The 27,171-nt window shown below is 34.2% G+C and overlaps 1 protein-coding gene across 5 annotated transcripts in view; it reads left to right on the forward strand.

Annotated features, from left to right (window-relative positions):
- Positions 1-27,171, forward strand: part of DACH2 (dachshund family transcription factor 2) — a 634,770-nt gene that overhangs the window by 128,439 nt on the left and 479,160 nt on the right. For 3 of the 5 annotated variants that reach the window (XM_079910014.1, XM_079910011.1, XM_079910012.1), the window contains exon 2: positions 20,232-20,270. The exons of the other annotated variants lie outside the window; for them this stretch is intronic. In XM_079910014.1, coding sequence (XP_079766140.1) covers positions 20,232-20,270 — 39 coding nt within the window. The remainder of the gene's footprint in view (positions 1-20,231; positions 20,271-27,171) is intronic. 5 annotated transcript variants of the gene reach the window in all.

Consider the following 27,171-nt stretch of genomic DNA (forward strand, 5'->3'; position numbering starts at 1 on the left):
TGTTCCAATGATTTTTGCATTGCTTAAAATGTTTTATGAGGAAACCTTGTTTATAAAAGCTTTTGTCTTTTGTTTCCAGTATGTACCAGTCCTATAGGGTGAAAAAGGTATATCAATTTTTATGCCACCTCTATACTATTATCAGTATATTTAATTTTTTACAGAATTATTTGTTTAGCCCTGTAACTCATTGCTCTAAAATTCATGTTTGTTAAATTTGACATGAGGGAAATTGTAGTATATTTTAGATTTTTGAGGTGGAGGTAACATTTTCTTTTTGTGAAATCTAACAAAACAGTTTTCTTCAAAATAGAATAAAGGAAATGTTTTCTTAATACGGTGAGCATAACTTATATTAGCTTCTGTGAACCTGAAAATTTGGACTTTGTTTAAAACAGCATTCCCATCTTTAATATTTTGTCATTATAAACACAGCTCTATTCTAGTCAGCTTTGGACTCTGGCCCCTGTTAATTTTTAAAATGGAAAAGAGCAGGTTGACTTTTCTGAGATAAATGCTTAAATATTCTTACAGATCCAATTGATCTCATTTAGATTAAGGTGTTGTTTGAATGGGAAGCTGCATTTTTACAGTAATCTTTGCTTTTTCATGAACCTTCTCATCATAGTTCTTTTATATCTCATGCAGCATAATCATTTATAGAAACATAACCAAGATCTAATGAACTATGGAAGCTAAGCTGAACAGTGGTCCTCTGAGTTGACTTTCTCTGTGTATTCTTAGTTACATTAACATGTCTATATTATATTTGATGAATATTTCTTAAAGCATTGCATTTATTATTTTTATTCTGTACAAACAGGATTACGAATTGTTTAGCAGTTGATTCTGTGTCTTAGTTTTAGGAAATAGGCACAAAAAATACTTCCTACCTTTTAGAGTTTTAAAATGCCTGGGTACACAACGTTTTACACAGTGGAAGCAACCTGAGCTCTCTATGAGGAAACATATAGGTAAGTTCCCTTTATAGAAGCCAGTACAACTTATAGGGTCAGGTCAAAAAAAAAATAATGCTCTTATCCTTAGAGTGAAATTCTATGATGTAACATTCTTCATATATTTAAATAAATTAGAACAGAGTAGTACCATTTTTCCTAAGCTTTTTCATGGCTTTTCCAAACATGTAGCCTTAATAAGGAGTGCTTGGGTATTACCTCCGTGTTTTTAAACTCATTCTTACATTCACCTGAAATCCAAAGGAAGAAACTGAATTGCTACACCAATGTACACTTGATTAAATGGAGTGAACTGATTAAAGGATAGCAGTAAAGCTCCTGTTTATGTATTTCTGTTTTTTTTTTTTTTTCTGAATATACATCAGAAGATAGAAATCTTCTCCCCTTTATTCCAAAACAAAGGGCTTAGGTCAATCCTGTAGCGACAGAGAAGGTGATAACTGAGTGGAGTTTTTAAGGATGATTAGGAGTTGGCTGGGCAGAGAAGATGTGTGTGTGTGTGTGTGTGTGTGTGTGTGTGTGCACGTGCACACGTGGGTGTGTCTGTGTGTGTTGGGGGGGCAGGAATTACAGGCAGTGAAGGCACTAGGTTTATGGATTGCTCTCCTCCTCACACCCTAGTTAATATTTCCTCAACCTTCCTGTCACCTCCCCTCCCACCCCACCCCTCTGTTTTTCCCCTCCAGAATTTTGTTTCAGATTATAATTTGGATAAACTCAAGTGTAGTCTAATATTTGCTTAATACCAATATTTCTATATAGAAATAGTTCTACCAACAAATTGGACAACCTAGAATAAATAAATTTCTAGAAACATACAATCTTCCAAGACTGTTCATGATGAAATAGAAAATCTGAATAGACTGATTACTAATAAGGAGATTAAAACAGTAGTCAAAAAGCTCCCAGCAAACAAAAGCCAAGGACCTGATAGCTTCACTGGTGAATTCTACAAACCATTCAAAGAAGATTTAATACCTATCCTTCTCAAACTCAAAAAATTGAAGAGGAGAGAAACCTTCCAAACACATTTTATGAAGAATTACCCTGATACCAAAAGCTGACAAGGAGATCACAAAAAAAGAAAATTACAGGCAAATGTCCTTGATGAACATAGATGCAAAAATCCTCAGCAAAATACTAACAAACCAAATCCAAAAATACATTAAAATGATCATGCACCACGATGAAGTGGGATTTATTCCAGGAATGCAAGTATGGTTCAACATCTGCAAATTAATTAGTGTGATTAACAAAATGAAGGATAAAAATCATATGATAATCTCAATAGATGCAGAAAAAGCTTTTGACAAAATTCAACACGAGTATTTGATAAGAACTCTCCACAAAGTGGTGATAGAGGCAACATGCCTCAACATAATAAGGGCTTTATCTTACTCAGTGGCAAAAAACTAAAATGTTTTTCTCTAAGATCAGGAAGAAGAGAAAGGTGCCCACTCTTGCCACTTTTATTTGACATAGTATTAGAAGTCCTAACCATGGCAGTTAGGCAAGAAAAAGAAATAAAGCCATTTAAATTAGAAAAGAAGAAGTAAAACTGTCACTACTTACAGGTGACATAATACTATATACAGAAAACCTAAAGACTCCACCAGAAGACTGGTAGAACTAATGAATGAATTCAGTAAGGTTTCAGAATAGAAAATCAATACACAGAAGCCTGTAGCATTTCTATACACTTATAACAAACTCTCAGAGGAATTAAGAAAACAATCCCATTTGCAATTGCATCAAAAAAGAATGAAATACCTAGGAAAAAGTTTAACCATGAGGTGAAAGGCTTGTATGCCAAAAATTGTATGACCTTAATGGAAAGAATTGAAGAAGAGACAAAAAATGGAAGGAAACTCTGTGCTCACGGATTGGAAGAAATCTACAGATATAAGGCAATCCCTATCAAAATATCAATGGCATATTTCACAGAACTAGAACAAATAATCCTCATACTTTTATGAAACCACAGAAGACCTTGAATAGCCAAAATAATCTTGAGAAATAAGAACGAAGCTGGATGTATCACACTCCCTGATTTCAAAGTATACTACAAAGCTACAGTAATGAAAACAGCATGGCACTTGCACAAAAAATGACAGATAGATTAATGGAACAAATGGGGAGTCCAGAAATAAACCCACACATATATGTACAATTAATCTAGGACACAGGAGCAAAGAACATATAATGGAGGAAGGACAGTCACTTAAACAAATAGTGTTCGGAAAACTGAACAAGCCACACTTTTACAAGATACACAAAAATGAACTCAAAATGGATTAAAGACTTGAATGTAAGACCTGAAACCATAAAGTTCTTAGAAGAAAATATAGGTGGTAACCATATTGACTTCAATCTTAGAGATATTTTTGTGAATTTGACTTCAAAGCCAAGGGAAACAAAAGCAAAAGTAAACAAATAGGACTACAGCAAACTAAAAAGCTTCTGTACAGCCAAGGAAAGTCTCATCAAAATGAAAATGCAATCTACTGAATAGAAGGTATTTGCAAATCATATATCCAAGGGGTTAATATCCAAAATATATAAAGAACTCATACAACTCAGCAACAAAGAAACAAGACAATTAAAAAATGGACAAGGAATATCTCAATAGACACTTTTCCAAAGAAGACATACAAATGGCCAACAGACATATGAAGAGATATTCAACATCACTAATTATTAGTAAAATGCAAATCAGAAGCAGGAGATGTCATCTCATACCTGTTAGAATGGCTATTATCGAAAAGACAAGGAATGACAAATGATGGAGAAGATATGGAGAAAAGGGAACAATTGTGCACTGTTGGTGGGACTGTAAACTGGTGCAGCCATCATGGAAAACAGTATGTAAATACCTCAACAAATTAAGACCAGAACTACCAAATCACCCAGCTATTCCACTTCTGGGTATATATCTGAAGAATATGAAAACACTAATTTGAAAAGATACATGCACCCCAGTATTCATGGCAGCATTATTTACAATTGCCAAGATATGGATGCAACCTATGTGCTCATTCACGGATGAATGGATAAAGAAGATGGAATATATATATATATTCCATATATATATATGATGGAATACTACTCAACCATAAAAAAAGATGAAATCATGCCATTTGTGACAACATGGATGGACCTTTAGGGTATTTTGCTAAGTGAAATAAGGCAAATGAAGAAAGACAAATGACATATGATTTCAATCATTTGTGGAATGTTAAAAACAAACAAACAAAAAATGAAAACAAACACATCAATACAGAGAACAGATTGGTGGTTACCAGAGGGGAAGGCGGTTTGGGGGTGGGTGAAGGGGGTCAACTGTATGGTCATGGTTGATAACTAAACTTGTTGTGGTGATCACTCTGTGGTGTTTGCAGATGTTGAACTATAATGCTGTATACCCAAAATTAATATAATAATAATAATAATAATGATAGTAGTAATAATAATTAAGCAAAGAAATAATTATATCTTTCAGCCAAGTTGTAAGAGAGAGGAATAATTCACTTTAGAAAATCTGCATTACTAGCTAGGGCTCTTTGAGTTTGTATGTTTCTTCCAATCACTCTCTCCACTGGTTAAATAAACTTGTTTACAGTACTAGTCAGAGCAGATTTAGTTGAGACAAATGTGTGTTTTCCAAATTATCCCCTCTGAGCCTTCTCAAACACACACACACACACACACACACATACACACACACACACACACACACATGCACACGCACCCCCCACACACACATACTCCAGATCTGGGTAGCAATTATGGAGTTGTTGTAAGCCCCTCTGACCCTGCTGCTAACTGATAACCCTTTTCTTTTTAACCTCTTATTGTTTGGCTTCCTGAAAACACTATGGAACAGACTCATCTTGAGAATCTCAGCCAGAAGGAATGCCCAGCAGCATGGTAGCAAAAATGAGTAGGGAAAAAGCCCCTATTAGGAGCTCTTTCTTCCTCTCAGCTCATCTTTGATTATTCTTGTTTGCAAAAAGAAAAAATATATAGTCTCCATTTTTCTTTTCTTTTCTTTCTTTTTTTTTTTTTTGCGGTACGCGGGCCCCCACTGCTGCAGCCTCTCCCGTTGCGGAGCACAGGCTCTGGATGTGCAGGCCCAGCGGCCATGGCTCACGGGCCCAGCCGCTCTGCGGCATGTGGGATCCTCCCGGACCGGGGCTCGAACCCGTGTCCCCTGCATCGGCAGGTGGACTCCCAACCACTGCACCACCAGGGAAGCCCCTCCATTTTTCAAATGACTGATGAAAGGGTGCTATGAACGTGCTGTTAAGACTGAAATTTTATGCACTTTCTATAGAAGTCCAGTTTTAACCAGTCTATGGCTGATATATCCTAGTAACAATCTGATTAATGGGGGTTGGAGGAACCTTCAGCTCCTTGGATAAGAAGCTAGGCCTGCAGAATATCATTGAAATTTCCATTTTTGAAACTTTCAGATCAGATTTGAAAATGATGATCTAGTGTTACAGAGCCAGGTTGCATAGCCAGTGGGAAGTGAGACATGTTAATGGATGTTACATATTTGTCAAGAATGTGCCACAAGAGAAAGGAATAAATAGGACCATTATGTTTTGCCTTGTGTGTGTTTAACTAAAAAGGATATCTTTAGGTTCTTACAGATAAGTTTATTACAGTTAAGATTAATTAATGTTGGTTCTGATGCTGAATATAAATGCTATTATCAACCTGAAAATAAAATTCAAGGCCAAATAAAGAATTAGGATGAAATATATTGCAATACAAGTTTCATATGGAAATGTCACCTGTGGGCTGAGCTATATTTTAATATTATACATTAAAAATATCCACCTTTCATAATTTGTGACATCTTGCATTATCCTAGAACACAAGATTTTCTAATATCGTTACGGCAGGGAAGGGAATCATAAACTTGTATGGTAATGTAGAAGACTAAGAGCAAGGTGAGAAAGTGTTAAATTCTGTTTTCAGCTGACTAGAATGATTCCTCCTGCACATTTGATTCATCTGTTCGTTTTAGATTTGTGGTTTCTCTAAGATTGTTTCCTCTAATTAAATATTCATTGTTTATATGGCATCCATATAATGGTATCCAATATGTTACATATCTATATGTCTTCTGTTCTTTTAGGCACTATAAGCATTTGTAGGATAATAACGTAGAATCAGATGTTTCTATATCACGATCACTACTACCCTGCAGAATGATCTCATTCCCAAGGATATTTCCCCTGCTACTTCAAGCTTCCGTTCTGTTGGCATCTTTATATAAAACACTGGAGGAGTGGTAGATGGAAGATAAGAGTGAAACACACGCACACACATCCAAGCTCATGTATTAGAATGGACATTTCTTACTTATACCTTTTTCTGTTTTTTCCCCAGGAAAATAAGATCAACAAATTTTTCATTCTTGATGACCCTATAAAGGTTTAAGGAAAAAGCACACCTTTACATTTTATAGTATCAACAAAATGCATATTTTCACCCTATTGTTTAATAGTTCAGTAGTGTTTTTTATGTGATTGTTATTCTTCCAAAGGCCTGCAGCTAATGTACATTACTTTTGATTTGAATGCATCTCCCTCCTATTCTTTCCTAAGAAGAGATGGAATCTCTTTTTATCCTTTTGGTAATGAAAAATTTTAACAAGCCAATGCTAAATGATTTCCAAAACAAAAAATTTGAACACAGATACATGACCAATAAATAACTTATTCAAAAAACACTTTTACCCCAATGGCATTAAAAGAAGCAAAACTTACATGTTAGCTAATATTTTACTCATACCTTAATATTTATCTTTGAATGATGATCCAGAATGTGCATTATTATTGATGAGCATATTTTGAGTTATAGTATGCACTTTATTATTCTGAGGGACCCTTGAAAAACCCACTATTACAACGTTATTAAGTCAAAACACATATAAAACCTGAAATAATCTTTTGGAAATGAAAGAACAGCTTGTCTTTTTTTTCTGTCCCATCTGGCAATTTGCTAAAATTTGAAAAACTCTTTAAAATGTACCTGCATTTTAAGCATTTTTCAGCAACAATATATAATTTGTAATATTGAGCATAATTTTATTATTTTGTGTGTAGACCTACTGTCTATCTTTTTGTCTTTGTTTTTTTTATGATTTTATTGGAGTATAATTGCTTTACAATGGTGTGATAGTTTCTCCTTTATAACAAAGTGAATCGTTGTTTTAATTGGAGTGTTTAAGGTTACCAGAGGCATATTGCAAATATTACTTAATATTATAGTTTTAAAAAATGTGGTTGAGAGCTTCCCTGGTGGCGCAGTGGTTGAGAGTCCGCCTGCCGATACAGGGGACACGGGTTCGTGCCCTGGTCCGGGAAGATCCCACATGCCGCGGAGCGGCTGGGCCCGTGAGCCATGGCCGCTGAGCCTGCGCGTCCGGAGCCTGTGCTCCGCAATGGGAGAGGCCGCAACAGTGAGAGGCCCGCGTAACGCTAAAAAAATAAAAAAAATAAAATAAAATAAAATTAAGAAAATGTGGTTGATACCTAAGGATGGTAGTTATTGAAATGATACATTTTTCAGTTTATATATGATTTTTTTCAGTTGAATAATTTTTATTCCATTATTTGATTCCAGTGTTTCAAAAAGAGAACTCCATTGGCTTTCTTGATATTTTATGACAGGATCTCCCTTTCAAGAGATATAATGGTGTTTCAGTGTGTGTAATCATAGCAAGATTATTATTCATTTTGTTAACACTTTTTCTCTCTGCAAAATAAAATTATTTCATAATTAAGTATAGTGTTTAAAGAAGGACTTTATTTGGAAGGTGTCAAGATACCTTGCAAATTGGTGTACTAAGACTTTATAGTTTTTTATTCAGTAGATGCAAACATATTTGCACTATCACAAAAGATATACATTTAATAAACTGCTCATTTTTATAAAATATTCTAAACATAGTGCTCAACTTGCATCATATGACAGAATGATGAATATTTTGACATGAAAATGAAGTTGAAAAGAATACAGAATAAATTATATCTATTTTTCTCCTTTAAGTATTGAGTTAAATATGACAGATTCAAAAGGATTTCTTTTGCAGCATTTAAAAAATAATAGAGACCACCACTCATTTAAAAATTCAGAAATAAGAAAATTAACTTACCAGATGTTACCTTGATGGTTACAATTGTAATAATTATGAAAGGGTAAACAAACATCTGATCCATATTAATAAATCTCTGTAATACTTCCAAATGATTATACCTATAGTAAAACATGCTGGGACTATTTCAGAAAAATCCTTGGATTATTCTTGCTTTTCACTAAGCAAATATTCATTGTGTGTTTAATGAGTGTTAATCTTTAGAGCAGTGCTAGATACTTTAGAACAATGCTAGAAACTTAAATATTCAAATAAGGTGTTGAGAGTTTACATAGTCATTATGGCCCAGGGCAAAGATGAATATAAAATTTAGAGCCCATGGTTGCAGTTATACTGTGAGGTATAAATTCAGAGAAAGAGAGCATCGTTATGGCATTAATTTTAATAACGGAAGTTATTAAATTATATATAGGTGTGTATATATGTATATGTATACACACACACAGAATTGACAGAAAAATGCTGATGGCCAAAAAATAAACTTTAAAAATTTGGCTAGGGGGCTTCCCTGGTGGCACAGTGGTTGAGAATCTGCCTGCTAATGCAGGGGACACGGGTTTGAGCCCTGGTCTGGGAGGATCCCACATTACGCAGGGCAACTAGGCCCGTGAGCCACAGCTACTGAGCCTGCGCGTCTGGAGCCTGTGCTCCGCAGCAAGAGAGGCCGCGATAGTAAGAGGTCCGCGCACCCTGATGAAGTGTGGCCCCCGCTTGCCACAACTAGAGAAAGCCCTCGCACAGAAACAAAGACCCAACACAGCAAAAATAAATAAATAAATTAATAAACTCCTACCCCCAACATCTTCTTTAAAAAAAAAAACAATTGGCTAAAGTCTAAAAGTGATGAATTTTAACCATCTTTAAAATAAATTAAAACAAATTTAAGATGGTATAGTAAATAAAATAAAGAAGTTTAAAAGGAGGGTTGTTTTGAAAAAATATTCGTTAAGAGATATACCAATACAACATACGGATAACTTGGGGGAATTCATTTGCAAAGGAAAGAAAAGTCTTAATTCCTTGACATTCCCCCACTTCATTCTAATAATTGTTTCACGTGAAAGGAAAACATACACTTTCATGTTTTCTAAGACACTTAACCTCTCCTTTTTCTAGAGCCTGTGCAAACAGAAGTGCTTATAACTCCAACATGTTACCAACTTACTAAACTTTGAAAAGACAGTGACTCTGAAATAGTGTAGATTTGCCAGTTGCTAAATAGATGATTTTTCAGTACTATATTGTAGTTAGTCTTACATTTAATTGTGATAATACTTGTATTCTAGAAATCATAGTATTAGCTTAGAAGCAGTTCATCAGTATTCGGCAAAAATCCTTTGGTGAGATGGTATAGGCTTGAGACTTGGTGCTTAAATTCTAAGTTTTCTGGCACTTTTGGCTAGTTCAAATATAAGAAAATAAGGCCAGAATCTAGTATATGACACTGATCAATTTTCAACCCAAAGAAAAACTGGTTCTAGGAAAAAAACTATTTGTCAAGCAATTCAGATTGTTTGGAAGTTATTCCTATTTAATAACATAATATTTCCCTAATAAAGTTTTTCTAATAAGACATATGTTTAGATTATACTTTAAGTATATCAAATAATCTAGGGTTTCAAAGTCAAATTTAACTGCTTTATTTGGAATCAGATTTTCTTGTTTTCTTTTTTTTTTTTGTAAAGGTAGTAATTAAAGAAGAAGTAATTGATTTGGGGCCTCATTTTTCCTTTGTTAAGGTGTTCTTGGTGCTTCAAATAGATTCCACAGAAAATTTTCTGTCTAATAATCATCCTGTTTACAACTGCATAACCTTTAAAAGTTTGCACTAAAATATGATATGGTCAGCATTAAAATATTTTGATCATGTAAAGGATCCTGTTGATATTGTCATGTGACAAGGTGGTGAGGTAAATTTCCCTATGTTGTGACAATGGGCCTTGCCTAACCACAACTTAATCCTAACATTTGAGAAGTTGTCAAAACTATATTATAACTGATTTTCAGAAGTCTTCTATGAAGACAGCTTGCTTCTACTTAATTGAAAATATACATGATTGCTTTCACTAGTCTTTTTTTTCCTTTTAGCAAGAGACCAAAATTGGAATTTTAATGATGACAGTTAATTATAAAATTATCTTTTCCCCTGAAAAATAGTTCAGAAAAATCATGTGGTCTAGTATTAAGATTTCATTTCTCTGGATGGACCACATACATGTTTATATGTAGGTTTACATTCTACACATATACTATGTTCAGCAGATGAAATGTTTGAACCACAATAGTATTTAAAGGATATAAAAGGCTATTTGATTAGCAGGCTATTGTTACTTACAAATGAATTTTGTCTCCTACAATTAAAAAAACATTTATCCTTGTGTTGCACATGGTTTTTATTTTACTTTTTGATGTTAGTGCTCAAAGACTATTAAAATAGGACATTAGTTTCTTTCCTATTAAAAGCCTTTAACAAAAATGACGCTTTTAAAAGAAAGTCAAGACTTTGAACACCTTTGAGGTTTTCTCCCATTTCTAAATGCTCTGTAAATTGTGTGTGAAGAATTTAAGACCTGTATGCTTATATTGTGACATTGCTATTGATTTATAAAATTTTTTTGCTGCAGATTGTAATGGGTAAATGGCGAGTGTGAGGTAAGAAGGACATGCTATTTGTAAGCATGGCAAAAAATGTATTGTTTCCTACTAGGAATGCACCTTCAAAAATAACTGGGTGGTCTTTTATTGCCACTTGATGTGACTTTTAGGCAGAAGCAGTCACAGATGCAAAGACATTCTTAAGGATGTGATCACTATAAGACCAGGGGCCTTACAAGTAAGCAGAGTAAAAGACTAAAGATCTCATGTAGGATTGCTACATTGGTTAGAAGAAAAAAAGGGAAGACCTAGTTGCCCTGGAGAGATGAGGAGGCAGTCTGAAATCTCTTGGTTTTCAGTGTGAAGATTGCTACACTTTCTACATGTGGAAGAGAAAGAATGCAGTACTAAGGAGTCTTAAAAAGGGGTGACTATAGAGACACTAGGAGAAGCATGATGTGATGGGTGGAAAAGACCCACAACACATGCTGGGGAGTATTGAATCATTTCTATTAACAATGATTCATATTCATATAACTAACAGAAGGGTAGAGTCCTTTTCTTTCATTCATTCTTTTATTGTTCTTTTCTTTCATTCTTTTAAAATTTTGTTTGAATTGAGAGAGAGACAAAGTGTTAGGAAGAGTTACCTCCAACTACCTGTGACAGTATTGCTGATAAACTTTCAGAAAAAAGAAATGCATGGCTGGTGAAGTTTTATACTTAAGGGGGCATATCTTCTAACAGATGGAGTATACACATAGCTATGTATGAATAAAAAAGATGCTTATGCATTATTTGAGAAGACAGTTATGGGAGTAACCTCTAGTAATTTATAAAGTGAAAAGGGTAAATATACAAAAGGACTAATACAGACAACTTCTGAAAAAGAGAGAAAAAACCCACTTAGTCACTTAAACAAAGAGAATAACCAAAAGAAAATATTAGGTAGTGAAATAGCTAACAGCCTTCATAGGTATTCATTTAGAGCTAATCATAACCCTTGGTGTGAATTTAGCTAAGAGATGTATATTTGAATAAGCTGCCTAGATATCCATATATTGGAAATTTTGTTTGAACACTTATTGGTGGGCCTGTTTGATTGTGCTAAAATGTTAAAATTGACACCTAAAATACACGACAGTATCAGAATATTGACTTTCACCAAGGAGAAATAATTATTTTAGTTTACTGGGATCAAGTGATAAAGGAAAAAACTTGTATTAAAAAAACCTGAGTGAGGGTCTTCCCTGGTGGCACAGTGGTTGAGAGTCCACCTGCCGATGCAGGGGACACGGGTTCGTGCCCCTGTCTGGGAAGATCCCACATGCTGCGGAGTGGCTGGGCCCGTGAGTCATGGCCGCTGAGCCTGCGCGTCCGGAGCCTGTGCTCTGCAACAGGAGAGGCCACAACAGTGAGAGGCCCGCGTACCACCCCCCACAAAAAAAAAAAACCTGAGTGAGATGATACAGAACACTTTTGAGACAACAGAAAACTAACTCTAGAATGTGTGGAATAATACTTAGGGAAGGAAATTTCAGTTGGAGGAAATTTTCTGTAATTCATAATTCATGGCATTGCAACAAGATAAAAAGTATTAAAATCAGATAATATAAAAAATTCAAACTATGTTCATAAAGATTATAGTAGCATACATAAAAATCTGGGGAAAAATGAACATAATAAAGAAATAAAGATTAATTTTAATTTCCACTAAAAAGCAATATATCATTGCATCAAAGATTTGATATAAGACCTGGAAAAATGAGCTTGCTCTTGACATTTACATTTGAAATAAATACCATCACCTCAAATACTTTTTATCAAACATGTGTCTTCTAAAGACTTTAATCGTGTTTTATAATGTTAGAGCTGATTTTGTTATCAAGGAGGTGTTAAGTAGTTAGGTTTTGTTGTTCTCAAAGAATCACAGCGTAGTGAGAGACACACATATGACTGAGTGCTATGACACAGGCAAGCACAAAGTGTTATGTGAGCAGAGGGGAAGGAACCATTGTTAGTTTATGTGTTTAAAAAATGCGAAAAAAAAAAAGAGGCAACCAGGGTTAATGTTAAGATCAGCATATTATTTGACCTCATTTTACTATTAGAAAGGAATAGGGGAACTTATTCAGAGCAGAGGGACAGAAAGTTTCACAGCCCTTTTATTCTTTTTTTTTTCTTTGTTTTTTTTTTTTGCGGTACGCGGGCCTCTCACTGTTGCGACCTCTCCCGTTGCGGAGCACAGGCTCCGGACGCGCAGGCTCAGCGGCCATGACTCACGGGCCCAGCTGCTCCGCAGCATGTAGGATCTTCCCAGACAGGGGCACGAACCCGTGTCCCCTGCATCGGCAGGTGGACTCTCAACCACTGTGCCACCAGGGAAGACCCTCACTCAGGTTTTTTTAATACAAGTTTTTTCCTTTATCACTTGATCCCAATAAAATAAAATAATTATTTCTCCTTGGTGAAAGTCAATATTCTGATACTGTCTTGTATTTTAGGTGTCAATTTTAACATTTTAGCACAATCAAACAGGCCCACCAATAAGTCTTCAAACAAAATTTCCAATGTATGGATATCTAGGCAGCTTATTCAAATATACATCTCTTAGCTAAATTCACACCAAGGGTTATGATTAGCTCTAAATGAATACCTATGAAGGCTGTTAGCTATTTCACTACCTAATATTTTCTTTTGGTTATTCTCTTTGTTTAAGTGACTAAGTGGGTTTTTTCTCTCCTTTTCAGAAGTTGTCTGTATTAGTCCTTTTGTTGCCTGCATCGGCAGGTGGACTCTCAACCACTGCGCCACCAGGGAAGCCCTTCACAGCCCTTTTAAATGTTCGTTTTCACCACTTTGTCTTAGAGGCTTTGTGTACATGGTCTTATTTTTAGACACTACAAGGAGATATCCATTAGTTATGGTTCTTGCTTTTAGTTGTTTGCATTTTAAATGATAAAACCAGCAGATACTGATGGGGTTAGGTAATGTTGAATATATCAATAAATAGATGAAAATGTACATACTGTTATGTCTTTTCACTTTTATTGTAGGTGGAGGAAGTGGGATGGTAGACAGCAGTTAGTGGGAGTGGTGTGTTTTTCTCTGTAGCAAACTATGTCTTTCATTTTCTATGTTTCTAGGAATTTTCCAATGAGGAAGTCCCAGATAAAACTAACTGCCTAAAGGAGAAATGAAAATAACAGTGACTTCCTTGATGAATGACAGCTTATTTTTACCTGCATGCAGGGTTATAGGAAAGACCTAAAATTCTACAGGATAGATGATGAGATTGCAACATTCCTATAACCCCACTTAGAATGTTATGTTTAGTTCTGGTTACCATATTTTTAAAAAAGATGTAGCATTTGAAAAGAGGAGTTAGACTGACCTTAGAACTACCAGGTATTAACTGTGAAGACAGGATAGAACCCTGAATTTCTGTAACCTTTAAAGAGCAAAGGTTGAAGAAGATTTAATTGAAAATAAACTCACTTCAATATATGTATAGATAGAGATGTATAAATTTCAATCGAAGTGAAACTTGCTTCTGTACTTCTCAGGTTTTCAAGTCAGTTTTTCTGTAGCATGCAAACAGAGCAATGTTCTACTGATTTCCTTTGTGAAGTAAAATGTCTGAAGAATTTTCATTCAATACTTTTCTGAAACATAGAAAGGATATGACCCTTAGTTCAATACCACTGACAGATATTGCGATAACTATTTATGAATCAAGAAAAAGTATGTCTCAGGAGTGGCAACTAAGTTACAATAGCTACTAATTTCTCAGAGAAATTTTAATTTAATCTACCTGTATTTTAGTTAGGTTGTCGGCAACTCGGAAATCAGAGAACCATAGAGTATTTGAGCTATGATAGGCCGGAGAGGTCAATTTATCCAGCCCTGGTTTTACAAATAAGGATACTGGGATCTAGAAAAGGGAAGTCATTTGCTCGTGGTCACACATCCGGTTGCATCGTTGATACTAATACCCAAGTCTCCTTATGTCTTGTTCAGTGTTCTTTCTGTTGACACTATTGCTTACAGAATAGGTTGTTTGAAAATTCATGCATAACTTGGTTTCATAGAACTTGGAAAATCAATTTTCATGGAATCAGTCATAAGCTCAGAGTTCTCCTTTGTTCCATTCTATACTTTGTTTCCATGTTAATTTAAGCTTTAAGTCATATTAATGCTAGCTTTAGACTCTCTGTTGCACATGTCCATTCCTTTTTATTCTCATCTCTACCTGGTTATCTCATGCGGAGGACATTGCAGTAATCTTCTGCCTGATCTCACCTCCAGACACTCTTGTAGCAATTCATTCTGCCTATCCTGTCAGTTTCAACTTCCTAAAGCATTGTTATCCTCTTTCTTTGTTTTCCAAAACCTATCTATTCCTCTAGGCCCCAATCAAATGTCATCTCTTTCATAATGACTTCACTTACCACTCTAGGTATAAGTGATGGCTTCAACTAAATTCTTATAGCTATTAGTTTATACCACCATGCATTCAACTTTCATTCATCTGATATTTTTAAATGCCTACTCTACACCAGGAAATCATGTGGCGTTTATCACTCACAGACTTTCAATGTAACAATTTGTGACTATGATATGTCTTTCGTTTCAGATCGTAATATTCTTGATATCAGGGATCATGCTTGAATATCTTTGTATTCTCCATAGCCTATAGCAAAGAGGTTTTTGTGCATAGTTGATGATCAGTAAGTATTTGTAGATAAATATTGAACTAAGAAAGTGCTATCATAGGGTAAGGAGATAAATGCGGCCTCTGTGGGATCAGTACGAAAAACCAATTATAAGTATGTTTGAAGAGCTTCCCTTAACCCTTAAAGAAGTTGGTTCTTTACATATCATGAAAGTGATCAAGCGAAAAAAGTATCAAGAAAAAGGGGTATTTCATTCATATTCAGATAGATAAATATTGTCAACAACAGGAAGTGGAAGAACACTGAATCAAATTAAAAACCCTTCAGTCTCAGTTTCTACATATATAAAAGTGGGAAAGTGTTTCAAACCCACTTTTGCTCACAGAATAGTTTTACTCCTTTAGTTAATGATGAGAAAAATGCTCTGTTAACTGTAAAACTATGTAACAATAAGGTCTTATTATTTAACATGAGATTTTGGATACCAAAAGGAGCTACATCAAAAGGTAATCATTTGTAATGTTGAGTATCTGCCTCTGATGTCTTAATTGATGAGGAACATGCTTTTTATTTTATTTTATCTTATCCTATTTTATCTTATCTTATTTAATGGTGGTAGAGTGGTCCTTGTCAGAGATTAAATCAAGGGATGAATGTAAAGAATTTAACAGACTTTGAAATAAGTAATCTTCTTCATTCCCACTCCCACCTCTTAGTATTACTTTGAGAGCATGTCCAGGCCGAGATTCCTTTGCTCTGACCCTGCTTGATTGTCTTTATCTGCAGCTAGACTAAACCAGATAGGATTACCAGAATGATCAACTGGCAAATGAACTCATTTTGTTAGAAACAGCTTAGCTGAGTTCTGCTTACAGAACTGTTAGTGTTTCACATCGAATTTAAGCTTCACTAAACAAATAAGCCAAATGTTAGAAAAAATTAAGGTATAATTAAAATAAATTTTAGAATATTCTTTCTCTCTTGAATAACTTTATAATGACTCTATATTTTTCACCCATCAATAATTCAGAATATTTGATGCCATGAACTAAATTTGGGCTCATGATATTTCTGATCAACTTTACCTAATCAGTGAAAGTTCACTCATTCTAAAACACCCCAGCTATCCTTATATAAATTAAGCCCCATCATCAATGATGTAAATCAGTGTAGCATAGAAGAAATAGGTTCTTAAAATATATTTTATTAGAATAAGCTTTAAGACTCTGTACAGTGATGGATTTAAATGAGTAAATTGTCCCTTCACATAGCCAATGTTCAGTTCATTGACAAATTTTTACTGAGTGCCTAGTCTATGAACAAGAAACCTAAACTCATTCTTCAATGGAGATTGCATTTCAAAAGGAAAATAGATCTAAGACATGTAAATAAATAAAATATTTACACATTACTATAAATGTTATGAAGGAAACACCATCTTAATCAGCAATTAACAGTTGGAGGCTGCGACAAAGTTCTCTCCACAGGCAGCATACAATTTAGAAGTAGGACAATTTACTATCATCTCAGTGTGTTATCAAACCATCAAAACCAAAGTTAACTAAAAGCTGATAAAGCAGTGTTTGCATCCAATGTCTCAGGGGCTTTAATGTACATCTACCATAAATGTTTGGTTTGGTTTCTAGAACATTTACTTAGTGTTTTATCTGAGCCATTCTGAACATACTATAGAAATACATAATCATCAACCAGAAGACATGAAATATAACTAGGTAACAGGGTTTAAAAAGTCCCTTACAAAAGGCTGGCTAGAACGCCCATATGGATCAACAGACAAGATTCAAGGGGTCACTCATGGTGTCTTTAGCCAAACCTACAAACAAGGAGAAAAATTTCCAACAGAAATATTGTGAACAAATATGCCACAACAATAAATAATTTAAAATTTATGAAGGCTTTGAAGGATTTTAATGCTAAAATTTTATACAGTAGAAATGATTTCAGATAGTTTATCTAATAATTAAAGTTCATTTATGTGACTGATATTTACAATATATATGTATTGAAACCCCCTTCTTACAAACAAAAATTTTAAAATGCTGTAAGCTCATTTATCTTTACTATCAACCCATCCCGTATGTAATTTTCCCTTTTTTTTTACTTTAGACTGTCTTTAAATCACACTGACATTTAAAGAGTCAAGCTCATGCACCAAAGTATTTCAGAAGAAACATATTTAGTATGACCAAGGTTTTTGTTATTCTCAAATAGTTCTAGGAAAAATAAATTTCTGAAAGGAGGAAAATAGTTTTATTTTTCAGGTTCTTGAATCGGAAGATCATGCCTTTAGAGACTTAAGTGATCAAGAGGTTGTTTGGATACCCTCTGGAAACTTAAATAAGCCTAAAATATCCAGGCCTCTTTCAGTTCCTTTTGTTTTTGAAATACATTCTTGTCAAAGAATTTCCAGGATCTCTAAAGAGATTAAACAGGTTTATAAAAGCTGCTGTAGAGCAAGAGTTGACATATAAAATGAATAAAATTATTAGTTAAGAGTGAGGGAAGCTCCCCAAAACCTCCAACACTGAAAATGCAAAAGTTAACATGATTTAATCATGTCTCCAGAAAGAAACTAAAAAAATTTTACCAACACGTATTTACTGGTCATTTATCCCCTACAGATGAAGTTAGGGGTAGGGGCAGGGCATTGCTTGACTTGTGTCCTATTTATTTATCATATTTGTTCCCAAATCAACATTTTGTTTATTGTATTGGGCAAGGAAAATACATTACATGACTAAAAGATATTATCTGTATGAGGAACAGCTAAAGACTAATTTAGTAGCCCCCAAAGTATGGTCATATATGCCAGGTTAACAGGTGACTCCCATTTAAAAACCTGAGACATTTTTCCAGCTTTATCGAGGTAACTGGCAAATCAAATTTGTGTATTTTTGAGGTGTACAATCATTTTACATATATCAAGGCATAGGAAACGTTTTATTGATCTTTTGGAATTTTAAATATATGGTTACTATTCTGATTGAACAATACTGCTTCTGAACAAATTCAGAAATATAGAAGTCACGTTTTATTTTGAAAGTCAAAAATAAAGTATATGTATTTAACATGTGGTCCCTAAAGTCCTAGAATTATAGCTAGTGTTAGGCAGTATTGTAAAATGCATTCTCACATTTGACAAGACAAATGAGAAATTTTCAAAAGTCAAGGTAAACTCCTAATTTTCTAAGAAATTTTAAGATCCTTAATAAAAGGACAGTTAACTCATGGATGTTTATATATTTATTGTATAATTCTAACAAGAATGTTTCAGTATTTGGTAATTTCAAAATCTATGCTTAAATAATCTATGAAGCTCAAGCTATAGAAGGCTTAAATTATTTTTTAACTTAGTATGATTATGTACATATGGTGACAGTCAAAAAAGTTCTGTTGTCTTCAGGAAATTTTATAGTTAAAAAAAGAGGATCTCTGGTAAAAGGGAAAAAGTCCTCCAATATAAAGCCCATTGGATTAAGGAAGTATGCATTATCATTGACTTGGTATGTATGAGTATATTCTACTTTAAGAAAATGTAATTTCAAAACAGGTTGTGTGAGTGAACTATAAAGCAAAATCAAATAGTTCTGACAATCAAGTGACAAAAACACAAGAGTAGGTGAAAAAATGCTCACCTTCCTTCACTGCCACCTCCTTTCCCCCGCAACCCCAGATACATGTTTGCATCTGTGGGTTTTTTTAAAAATGTTTCCATAGGCCTTTAAGCAGGGAAGCAGTTGCCTTTCTAAAACAAATAAACAAACAAACACCTGAAAGGAGTCTTTTAACAAAATGGCTATTAGAAGAAGAGATTATGAAGGGGGTGATGAACTAACCATACATATTTGTAGTGGACATTAGAAGGAAGTTCCTGTTTCTATACTACTAAGAAGTACAATAAGGCTCAAAATAGCCAAATTACACTACTTATAGTTTTTTTGTATCTTTTCATTTTAAATTTCATTGTTCTTTATTAAAGGGTTTAGGAACACCGGGAAATATTATACTACTGGAAAGAATGGTTGTTTTGTTAACTAAGATAATTATGTGGGCTTTTTATTGATTTCTTATGTATGTGTTTAACTTATTTTGTGCAGATGTGTGTATGACTATGTATGTGTGTTTGTGTCTGAGTGTGTGTGTGTGTGTGTGCATGTGTAACCCTTTTGGGGAAGATGTAAGATAGTTCAGTATTGCTTCAGAAATCAGTATATAGTGAGCTGTGTGATTAATGGCTCCATATTTAGGAAATTAAGGCATAACATTGATATTGGCTTACTTTCATCATCCTGTTGGCCGAATAAAATGAGAAAAAAAACTAGAAGGAATTTTCTTTCCCTAAAAAGTGTTGGAATACTCAATGGGATGGGAAGGAAGGCTCTTGAAAGAAAGGGGAAAGACAAAATACTGCTGAATCTGTTTTTGGAACTGTTACGACCCAAGGCCATTTTCTTCAACAGAAATTTACAACCATATTTCCTTGCCTTCATGTATAGAAAAGCCCTAAACTACATGACGTTTCACATTATTCTTTACTCAATGGGGATTAGACCAGAAATGTAATAACATTATTCATATATTTAAAACACTATCTAATAGCAATTCAGGCTTTCCTACCTTCTTTGTGCTCTTCCCTGCTGGTGTTTCATTGTGTGTAACCTATCTAAAATTTCTGAAGAATTTAAGATTTTTTGTGAAATATAATAAAGACTTGATTAATTGGAAGCTACTAACCAGAACTCTCAATTAACCAGTTTTATTTATTTATTTTTTGCTACACTCTCCTTTTAGAAGGAAGAGGCAAATGACAAGAAAACAAGCTGTTAACAGGTATTTATGTATTTATTTTTTAAAAATCAACTTCCTGGGAATGTCCTGGAGTCTGTACAGATTCAGCCCAACTTCAGTAATTTTATTCCCTGTACTATACTTACTAAGGTAGGAAAGTAGAGCCATTTAAAATTTTCAGCAGCAAATATTGAATCTTGCTTAATCTTTAGTTAATAATAAGAAAAATGAAATCCAAATAGCTAATTAGAACCTGTCTATCCATTTGAGGGTTCTAGTTAATTGGGGTCTTCACGGTTTCACTATTGCCAGTTAGTGATCATTCATATGTATTAACTGGGAGTGAATCTCAGGAACGCGTAGTTGGGAGATGACTTCCAGCCACAGAGAGCAACTCCTTCCCTGTGAACTAAAGCAGAAGCTGGAGAAAGGCTGCAAAGTTGATGGGGGTTGAGTAAGGGTCACTGACATAAAAATCATGACAACTATGTAAAATAATGGGAAAGTAATTCACCTGCCCCATGGCTCTGAAATGCTTAGGAAGGTACATTCACTTTTGCAGGGCAGCACAGGCTATTAAGTGTGCTACAGCAATAATGGCAAAAAAACCCCAAAAACCCAGGCCTTCTAATCTTCTGGAATTTTTCTAAGCATTAAGCACAGATATATATTGTAGGCATGCTACTAGTTCTAAAATATTTGAAATTATTTTTTCTCTAAAAATACATTTTAAAAATATTTGGAAGTCTAAGATTTATGCTTGAAACTTCCTAAAATATCTATGACAATTTCAGTTAAATTGCAATCAGAGACACCATACTGCTCCAGACTTCATACCTTTTAGGTTGTAATGGGAACAAAGAATGGGCAGTTAACTCAGAGGCGCAAGGGAGAAGGAGGGCAACCCATGATTCTAAAGTACAGTTTGATATTGACTGCCACACACCCTTCTCAGGTTAAATCACCCTATGGTGACTTTACCCCCTTCCTTCAGGGCTGCTCATGATGCATGTTTTATCTGTATTTTTCTACAAGAAAAATGTCATAGGGTTGTTAGAGAGATGGGGACCACACCATGTGATTTATCCTGGGTTTACAACATAGAAAATGAAAATCATCATGGTGGTATTTATAATATCTGGGGCATTTTCTGTACTAAATATTACTGTCAAATATCATGCACACTAAATAATACCCAAGTGACCTGAAGCAGTGGATGTGCCTCCTTAAGTGCTAAACTTATTTTTAAACTGTGACTTCAATGCTGATGGAGACTAGAACCCACTAGATTTCATTAATGAATGATTTTAACTGAAAAAGTTTAAGTGGATTGAGTTTTGAGATTAGGTTTGGGATATTGAAAGTAAGTGCTTTGATTTTATACGGATGCAATTGAATTCAGGCATTGAAATTGACTTTTTTTTAGTAAAATGATATGTAAATGAATGTCAACTTCTTGTTTTTAATTAAGCATAACAGTAGTTTATAACTGTATATATTTATTTCTAGATTAGTCAGAACACACATTACATATGCATATATATATATATATATATATATATATATATATATATATATGTAATGAGTTTTTACACTAACTGTAATCTGAGAAAAACTGTGAAATGTTTTTGAAAGTATGTGTGCTGACACTCAAATAAACTACAGGGAAACAGGAGAGTTGCAAACTCTAATGCCTACTGAGACAAGGGTGGTAGCATAAATGAAAGGCCATAAGCAATAGGGAGTGGTGGGGACTATGGTGACCTAGAGAGCATATATTCTTTCCAAAGATGGCAGCTATTACTCAGCTCAGCTGATTGCTACCAGGTGGGAATGCAGGCCCACTGTTGTTAAGATTTGACTTTTTAAGAGAAACTGGGAATCCAGATTTTTATATGAAATTCTCCAATTCTTAAATGTTGGTAACTAACTCAATAAAAAGCAACACTATGCAGGCAAAGCAAAACCCATCTGTGGTCTGGATCTAGCACATGGGCTATCAGTTTGCGACCTCTGCTTTAAACTGTAAGTCCTCTAGGTACTGCGGTTTAGAAAATCACAGTATGTTATAAATGCACACAAAGATCTTGATGATGGAAAATTCAAGTAAAGTAAATAAATAATAAGTGGAGCGCTTGTAAATAATTCTCCTGATACTCAAAATGGTGGTTATGCACCTTGTGATTTTTTTCTTACTACATGGAAATAGCCAAGATATTTTTCCCTTAATGTGGTTTGAAAACTAAGATAAAATTATGAATTTTTCATTTTCATATTTATCAGTGCAATGCAGTACGAAAGATAATTTCTTCTATGTCCAAAAGAGAATATTTAAGTTAGGCTCTGTCATATAACATAATTAAGGCTACTACTTAAATCCCAATTTATGGTGCTTTAATAGGAAGAAAGCCATGTATATAACATGTGTTGTTTTATTTTAAATTGGCTTGCCTTTAAACAAATTCCCTATTTTATCTGGTGAAATTCCTTTGTTTTTACAAATGATTAAAGTAAGAAATAAAAGAAATGTAAGTAGTTAGCACAACAAAACTTCATTTGAACTTTTGATAGGCATTGGCAAAGATAAAACAAAAGCTGGTCATCTGAGATTTTATTGAGGTAACTGTTTGACTGATCTGAGACTTTGCTTGTTTGTCTGTCCTGCCCTGGACCTTAGCACATAATCCCACTGTGCTACAGTGCTTTTGACATCTGTATGCCCCTTTCATCACTGGCAATCCAAAAGAATATTTGTCTAAAAAGGAAACAATTAAATTCCAACCTCTCTAGCAAAAAAAAAGTAAACCAGAAAAAAAAAAAAACACTGCTAAACCTGCTTTAATGACCCCCATGATCTGTACCACAAATCCTTAGTTAGGATGGTAAGTTAATATTGTCATTTTTGTTGAGAAACGTTTATCAGAGGACTTAAGAAAAAGAGAAAAGTAAAAATGAAAGAGAAAGAAAAGAATTCACAATCTCAAATCCTAAATTAACTAAAAAAAACCCACCCCTCATTTGTTGACATACTATTCTACTTGTAGATTTAACACAAAAAACATATGAAAGATGATAAATTGTTGGACAACTGGTCAACACATATGACAATGTGCAAAATAGCTGATGTTTTACTTAAATAAAATTTGGGTGGACAGTGCTACCCTTTCTAGATCATCAGATAGTTTTGACCACAGGTAATCTTTTGTGTGATAGGGATGAACTACGTTTAAATGTATTAATTAATTAAAACCATTCCCTAAAAACTCTAACAAGTGGAGATTCTTAGTTAATTGGCTAGTCCTGAAAGATACAGAATCTAAGAAATAAGTGACTTTTTGACCAATGTAGACATATAAATAAGGTTATTCAGGATAAATTTTGATGAACTAGTACTTTTTATAATATCTAACATTTTTTGAACATGATATCCCTGGTGTTTTCCATGTGTTAGTTCATTTAATCATCATAACAGCCCTATAAGGCAGGTGCTATTATTGTGATTCTTGTTTTATGGATGATGACATTGAGGTATAGAGAAAGTTAAGTGATTTATCTAAGGCCACACAGCCTACAAATACCAGAGCCAGCATTTGAATCAAGGCCATTTGAGTTCAAAGCTCATATACTTTGGATTAACATGTTTTATAACCTGACAACTGGAATCAGACTAATTACCAAAACACGTAATTTCATTATATTTTTATATATACATATACATTATATGTATATATATACTTTTTCTGACTTATCAAAAATGACATTTCTATTCTGAAATCAATTTTGGTAACATCACTTTGGTAGTGTGTAAAGTTAGCAACATTAATTATAAAATAGTTCAAATAGAAAGAGCAGGAAATAATGAGAGATACCTGTGGACCAATAATCAGGTCTACATTCTGCTACATTTGATTCAGAGCTCAATTGAAAAAATTACAGATACAGATGTTTCTGTAAAGCATTAGTGATATGAGTAACACTAATATTCTTTCTATTATACTTCACTCTTCATTGGAAGTAACCACTACTTTAAAATTGGTGTGTATCATTGCTATGTTTTTAAATTTTATGTGTATTTATACGTAAATAATATGCAGCATTGATTTTTGTGTTTTTAAAATGTACCTAAGTGGTTTGGTATTATAGTATCATTTTGTAATTGTTTTCGCATTATGTTTTTGAGATTTATCTGCGTTGATACATGTAGTTCTAGTTCATTTTTAAAAATTGTCCACTATACTCTTTCATTCTATGAGTATACCACAGTTTGATTATTTTTTACTGTACTGATGAACACTTAGGTTGTTTCTAATTTTTGTTGTAATGGGAATCATGTTTTCTTGTGCCCCTGTGGGAAAATTTCTCTGGTGTATAAGCCAGAAGTGAAATTGTTGAGCTGTGGGCTATGCACATCTTCAACTTAATAGTTACTGCCAAATTGCTCTCTAAAGCTGTTCTGATTTACCCTCCCACTAGCATTTTATGAGAGCTCTTATTTCCCAAGATTCTTGCAAATGTAGTAGGTATTTTTAACAAAAATTTCTTTGAAGAAAAAATAATTCTTTTTCATTGATTCTCTTTCATGATTATACACTACAGATGAAACGTTGATTCTGATCACAGTGTACATGACGATGTTTACTGATACTATATATTTGTGTCATTATTTTTCATTTAAAACAATATGCAGTTCAGATAAGCATAAGGATACTATGTAAAATTTGTAAAGTTTTTTCCAGGTTTCAAAGCACTTTCCCATAAAGCCTCATTTGATGAGGTATTGTGGTATAGCAGGAAGAGCTCTGGAGAATGAGTCAGAAGTTCATGGCCTGAAAACAACCCTGCAAATCACTCTGACTTGGGACCTCAGTTGCTGCATCTGTAAAATTAGGATGTTGGACTAAGCTATCTCTTAGAGACATACTATAACCTTTGATCTATGATACATATTGCCCCCTTTCCTTGAAGCTGTAATTTACTTATTGTGCATAAAACATAAAGACAAAATTGAATTTTATCAATTTGTGAAACTGTTGTAACACCCTCTCACTTAGTTAAGATCATGAGTTTATCCTGTTTATCTTTGTGTTTCTCTTAATTCAAGGACAATTGGGGGTGGGGGTGGGAAAGAAGATGGGAGCAGGAGCTCAGCACTATAAGGACTAGTCAGTGGCAACACACCATCTTGAATTAATCTTCAATGTTCCACACTCTGAAGCATTACATTGCAAATGCTGAAAATACAATGAAAGTTCAAGCACTATTTTTTTGTGGCTTTGTGTTTCTTTTCAAGCTCTTTTTATGCATTTCAGATTCAGAGAAAAGAATATTCAGTATTTTCATCTCACTTAAGATTTGATTCTAACAGTGCTTTTTTGGTGCTGCACATAGCTACTTAAAGTAGAGGGAGGACTCAGGTTGACTGTTCTGTATTTCTTTTTGGATGGGGGAGGATAAGTAATTGATTTTGTGTTTGGAGAGACTTTTCATTAGAAAGATCTGGATCTTTAACCTGAGGCTTAACAAAGAGCTTTCAGGCTTTCTTAGATTCTATGTGTACTGGAAAGAACACTCAGTTAGAAACCTATCTAATATTGTAAGAGATTAAAGTATAAAAGGGAGAGAGTCGAAACTGATTTTATTTAACCTCCCAGAATTGAAAATAAACCACACTCACAAACACTCACACATTCACACACACAAGTATATCCTATCTCAAGCACAGAATACCTATTATTTTCAATGACTTTTAAAAAGGAAACTCTGTTTATCTATGAGAATATTGAACATAGTTATGTTTTTAGTGAAGCTTCTACTTATGGAAGGTAGCAACTCTGGCAAGCAGAGTCTAAATCAGTTAATCTCTGATGATGAAGACATTTTTGGGGGCCTCTCTTTTTTTCTGAATAGTCCTGGGAAAAAATGTTTGACTACGGCCTTCCTAGGAAGTGAGTTGACCTCCTACAGAGATTCAACATCAGATATTACAAGAAAACTGTGGTTCACACACTTTGTTCAGATGATCTCCAGATTAATACAATTCACGTGTATCCCTCATTGTCCAAATGTGACACTAAGCCTAGAGAATCCCACATAAGTTGCTTTTGAGTGTTTTTACCCACTTTGACGTATTTGTGAACTGACTGTGGGGCCCATATCTAAGAACTTCCATTCCTATTTTTGCTAATTGGCATCTTGCTTTACAGTTTAAGCATACTCTGAAAACCATTATTTTGCTCATTGTGTTACTTCCACTAGTTCAATGAAGAGGAACTTGTGCCAAGTTAATCTAGACTATTTTTGCCCTGATCTTACTTATCCTTTGTGGGGATTTAATCAGGTTATCTAACTTCTTCAATAAGCACTAAATAAATCACTCAAAACACAAGATATTCCAAAGTCTTTCAGCTAGTTTCTGTAGGTCAGAGCATTTTTAAGACAGCACATCTTGGATATAATCACAAAGTAGCTGATAAGACTGTTGGGAAATTACTACTCTACTTTTAAAAAGAATAAAAATCATGGTTCTGAGTATTTATTAAAAAACAGGAAAGGAGGAAATGTAAGCATTGCTGTTTTGCCTTTTCATCTGCATTTCTAAAAAGTATTATTTGCAGTTGAGATATTAACAATCTTTATTTACAAAACCGTTTGCTGTTTTTCTATGTACTACTCCTTATTGAGTGCAGACGCTTTTGTTAGCTTGAACGAATCCTTGGCAAACAACATTTATGTTTTATCCACAAAACATCAAAATCATGGACACTGTTGTCTTTACCACTGTCTCCAAGAATACCCAGGTGCTTTGCCACTGATGGCATTTAGATAATAATACTATAATATTAATATGGAAAGATTCCTTTTTGCTTTTATTGAAAACCCAGTTTGAACCTTGAGCAAGTCATTTACATGATGTTTCCTTGGGATTACCTACATTCTTGTCCAC

The sequence above is a fragment of the Stenella coeruleoalba genome (assembly GCF_951394435.1).
Source record: "Stenella coeruleoalba genome assembly, chromosome: X".
Taxonomy (NCBI): domain Eukaryota; kingdom Metazoa; phylum Chordata; class Mammalia; order Artiodactyla; family Delphinidae; genus Stenella; species Stenella coeruleoalba.